At 37.7% G+C, this 5,000-nt stretch overlaps 1 protein-coding gene across 1 annotated transcript in view; it reads right to left on the minus strand.

Moving 5' to 3' along the window:
• LOC137982896 (transmembrane 9 superfamily member 2-like) overlaps positions 1-5,000 on the minus strand; it is a 20,905-nt gene that overhangs the window by 6,951 nt on the left and 8,954 nt on the right. The window contains exons 9-14 of the mRNA XM_068830061.1: positions 4,702-4,787; positions 3,248-3,359; positions 2,479-2,611; positions 1,153-1,214; positions 921-978; positions 64-121 (exon numbers count right to left, since the gene is read on the minus strand). Coding sequence (XP_068686162.1) covers positions 64-121; positions 921-978; positions 1,153-1,214; positions 2,479-2,611; positions 3,248-3,359; positions 4,702-4,787 — 509 coding nt within the window. The remainder of the gene's footprint in view (positions 1-63; positions 122-920; positions 979-1,152; positions 1,215-2,478; positions 2,612-3,247; positions 3,360-4,701; positions 4,788-5,000) is intronic.

The following is a 5,000-nucleotide window of genomic DNA, read 5'->3' on the forward strand; positions in this document are numbered from 1 at the left end:
AAACCAGTCCTATGTGCATTATCTAGTAGCTTTGGCAAGGTTTTTCAGCATTTTTTCACTCACCCAGGAAAAAAGAATGCAGACAGCAGGACATTAGTTTTCCATAATTCTCCACCAATCACTATGATATGAAAACAATGACATTGCATGACAACTACTGCTCTTTGCTATAACTTAAAAGTAATATCCACTTAAGGACAGTGCCTACTAATTCAAAGGTATTTTTGCGTGGTTTACTGAATATGCAGGAAAAGCAGATCTTAGCAAGTGTTACTGAAATCCAAAAAGGAAATTGAGGTAACCACGCAGTTTTTGAAGATAATTAATGAACAATATTTGTAAAAAGCTTTAAAATACAAAGCAATGTATGGCATTCTTTCCAAATTGAAGCTTAATTATCCCTGAAAAATGCATGGTTACCCCAATATCCCTGTATTACTAAGCACCACCCATAAGGTATCCGAGTATCTTGAGACTTGCAGAACGTATGAGCAATAACAAGTAGGCACCGTCCTTAAAAAAGGATACTTTGAACATCTTTTTAAAGCTCCCAATGTAAAGTTTGGTGTGATATAAAAAGACCTTTTTCATATTGGTGTCCAAATAATATTCTTTTGTTTTAATGCAGGTAAGCCTTTCTACAACAGGTAAAATTCAAAGGAATGTAGAAACCAAAATGAGGCTCATAGGTCCAATTAAAAGCACTACAAAAGAAAAATAGAATGGATGCCATTTTATGAAAGTTGTCTGTGAAAATTCACTTTCAAGGAAGTGCACAACATTATTGAGATTTCTACATGTAAACTTAACATGTAACTTCAACAGGGTTCAAAAGCTAACTTAGACTGGCTTTTTGTCACAAAATCACTACATATCAGCTTCCAATAAAATTTGATCACATGTACATCTGTGCCACTTACTTTTGTAAATTCTAGCAGAAATATAACCAGCTGGCGATCCAAGACAAACAAACATCACCTAAAAGATAACACGTTTACATCGTTGCTCAGAAACTTTCTATCTTCAACAGAAAATCAACAGAATCGGGGACAAAGGACCAGTCACTCAACTACAAGTACACCCTACAGCCCTGAATCTGTTGATTCATGCATGCTATTGAGATAAATGACATTTCTGAATTTGGCAACCTACCAAAGAACAGGTCATGAGGGCTCCACGGTTTGCAGGAGACAAAAATCCAAGGCATGCAAAGACTGAAAAAGACAACAGCCACAAAGACCACTTGGGTAAGAAACCTTTGTGAAGATTTTATGCATAGACTACAGGCGAGGCCCCTCTAACCTCTTGCCTCAATTAAAATCAAGGAATAGAACAGACTCTATTAGTCTGGAATACTCCAAGCCTCGTATGTTCGCTCATCACAAACAAACTTACCATTAATCAATCCAAGACAGAGTTCACATTAATCGGTTCCAACAAAAAATAATTGATGCTTCATTTAGCCCCTTTCTTATCCAATGATGGGGCTCCTATTAAACAGGTTTCCCATACTAAATCATTGGGGTACTAATATTGACCAAAAACTGTCTTGGAGTGAACACATAAATGAACAAAAAAAATGCATCAGGCATCAGGGCTCTGAAACACATAAGACCTTTTGTCCCAGCCTCAATGTCGCTGTCTATTTTCAACTCATGGTTCAGGCACATTTCGGCTACTGCCCTGTCATGTGGGACAATTGCAACAAAACCCTCCCAGACAAGCTCCACAAACTACAACACTATGACAATGATGCCGACATACATTGCACTTCTACAAAAATTGAGCTGGGAGAATCTTGACGCAAATTCTAAAAGGCTGTCATGATCCACAAATCACTTCATGGCTCAGCCCCTGAATATCTTTGTAACATGTTCGCCTTGAGAGACTCTGAGTGCAAACTTGTTCCAAAGCCACGTACTAATTATCTGGAAAACAGTTTTGGTTATAATAGCATGGTGCTACGGAACAGCTGTCGAATTGCAGCAGGCAAGTACTCTGAGTGCATTTCGTTCAGGCTGCAGTGGCTTCATTTAGCTATAATAATAATAATTAGTATTTTGATACAAATGGCACTCCTGGAAAGCAGATTAAATAATTTCTACTTTATTACTATTTAAATTATATAAATTGTGACTTGTAGACTAGAATTATTATTTATGTACTTAGATGTAACTTTTATATTATACTTGAGTGTAGATTGGTAGATAGTGTATACATTATTTTTATAATGTTTTATAAATCCTGGGGAGTTTCCCCATGTATAAATAATTATTGACTTGACTTGACATGTGCAAAATGAACATCAATTGTGTAACAATAACAATTATCTTTGCGACTCTACATTCATGTTGCACACATCAATTCCCCTTATTATTATTCAATCACAACCTTACCTTACCACACTGTTTTAAAGAAATATTTGACAAAGACCATGTTAAGATAAAAACAACAATAATCCATAGATGCTGCCCTCACCTAAAGTGAAAAACAACATGATAAAGATTTGTGTGCCACATCCAAGCATAACAGAAAGAAGCATCCCTTTCTTGGGAGGACGGAAAACATCTCCATGAACCAATTTCCAGCCAAATTCTTCTTGAGCATCCTCCTTTGAATTGAAAATGAACAGAAGTGGAAGAAACTTCAACATTGTACCAATTTACCTTTGTATCAATATTACTAAGGAAGCAGTGCAGCCCAGTGCTTTGGGCGCTTGCCTTGAGCTCCAGGGATCCCCGGTTCAAGACATGTTCTGACCACTGGTTGAATTTGTTCCCTGGTTTGCACTTGTAAATAGCCAACTTGCTTGCATCCGGCCAACTGGGATTCTTAACAGTCGTTGTTGATTGTTCTGTTCTGTCATGATTGTCTTTCATTGGCTCTGAAAAGCCCCTATGGGGAGTGGTCAATTAAGTGTGTGTATTCTATTACCTATTTACATTGTGTTACTGCTCATAATTGAGTAAGCACTTCCAAACTTGACCAATAAAAGAGCCCAGGATAATATAATACAAAACATACTTAATTGCCACTCACCATAGGGGCTTCTCAGGGCCAGGACTTCCTTTGGATGTTAAACATGCTATTGTACATGCAGTATACTAATTTAACCATCCTTAGGCAGTATGAAGAAAGTGGGATAACTTTTTCCAGAGCACAAACTACATTTTCAAAACCATCAATAGTAATAGTGTTTGGGTTTTTTTCTCTGAACCCGTTGTATTCTTGGAAAAGTATATCATACCATTGCTGAATCTAACTGATTATAACGAGCTATGTCCTTGTGCAGGGTTCGCAGCATGATCATGGCTACCATTCCAGTGAGAAACAGCACAATAACCAAAGAATTCATGATGCTGCAGACAAAAGATGACAGCAGTTAACAAAAATACATGACTTGGGCTACACCTTGGTATACCTAACAAAAGTTTGTGTTCATAACATACCAAATAAGCATCAGTGCACGGGAAAAATTTTGATTGGTGGGGAGGGGGGGGGGGGGGGGGGGGAGAAAACATAATTTGCCTGAATGAAACTTTTTGGTCAAAGATGCAATAAGATGATTCTTTTGTGACGTCACGTTAATTTCCCATACTGTAAGAGCACAGGCGATCAAAAAGAAAAAATAATAACAAATTTTACCGTGACTTTACCCGAACTGTACATCAGAGGTGTACCCACCGTGCGTTATCCCTTCTCAAACATTCTCAAAACACATTCTTGTTTCTTCAAATAAAACGCGATCCTTCAATGGCTTAGTAACCTGGCACAATACCTCATGTTTGCGTGCAAGCATGATCGTCACTCGTGTTGCCTGAAAATGCTGGTTGGTAATGATTGTTTTTTATTCTTTATACAGACCTGGATGATTTAAATGCTTTTGCAAACTTTGCATTGTTTGGTTTATGCGTTTTGTTTCGTTTGCCATGTGAGAAATTATAAGTCAAGCACCAATAAACCTTGCACATTTCACATCGTTTTCGACATAATTATTCAAAGATTGACTCCTGCTTCTATCATGTTGTGCTTATCCTCTAAAGCCCTTTATCCTTGAACAACGAAACAGGTTAGTTTGAGCTTTACATGTTCGATTTTCTGAGAACTTTTTCGAAATTCAAGGACAAAATGCCTGCACATACAACAACTGCTGAACCACAAAACTATTAAGTGCTCAAGGCCCTTAATTTTTTGTGAATCCACAGTTCCAGAAATCAAAGAATGCAAGATTAGTATCCCATGAACATTTAGCAAAGAAATAAAGAAATTGCTTTTTTTGCCATCAAACATGGGGGGTCGACTTATACATGGGATCAACTTATACACGGGTAAATACGGTAACGTTAATTTGAAAACTGACGGTTTTGTGCGACTCTTAATTCATTACTGTTATCTTAATGCAATCTAATAGGATCTCAGTTTACCCTAAAATGCACCAGATGCAACCATTTGAAGACCACATTTTCAAAATTTTCCGGGGGAGCATGCCCCCGACCCCCCTCCTAGCATGCAAGGGCCAGGGCCCTCGAAGCAGCGGCCTTGGGCCTCTGCTGCCTATTACTAGAGCCAGCTTGCCTACTACTCAAAGACATTTCGACTGGGCTGAGCAAGGCATGTGGGAAATGTTCCAAAGAAAGAACATCTTGTATTGGTTGCCCTTGTTACACATAACTTCACAAAAGTAAGTAATTTGCAGTGTACCTAAACCACTGAATTCTTGTATGAGGCATGGAGTCAAGGATGTAGTCCCAACGTGATGCCCACTTATGATTTGGATCTGTTTCTTTCTGAAAGCAAAAGAGACAATAGAAAAAGTGAGATAAGGGATACATCTAATTGATACAACTAAAAATGTCAGTCTCACATTTGGTCTTCAGAAAACATTTGTTGAAGTACATGTAGCTTGTGAGTTACCTTAATATAAAACAGCCCAAAACAACATTGATTCTGCTAATCATGAATATTGAATACAATACAATTGGTGCGTAATCATATTATTT

This window comes from Montipora foliosa, chromosome 13, assembly GCF_036669935.1.
Source record: "Montipora foliosa isolate CH-2021 chromosome 13, ASM3666993v2, whole genome shotgun sequence".
NCBI lineage: Eukaryota > Metazoa > Cnidaria > Anthozoa > Scleractinia > Acroporidae > Montipora > Montipora foliosa.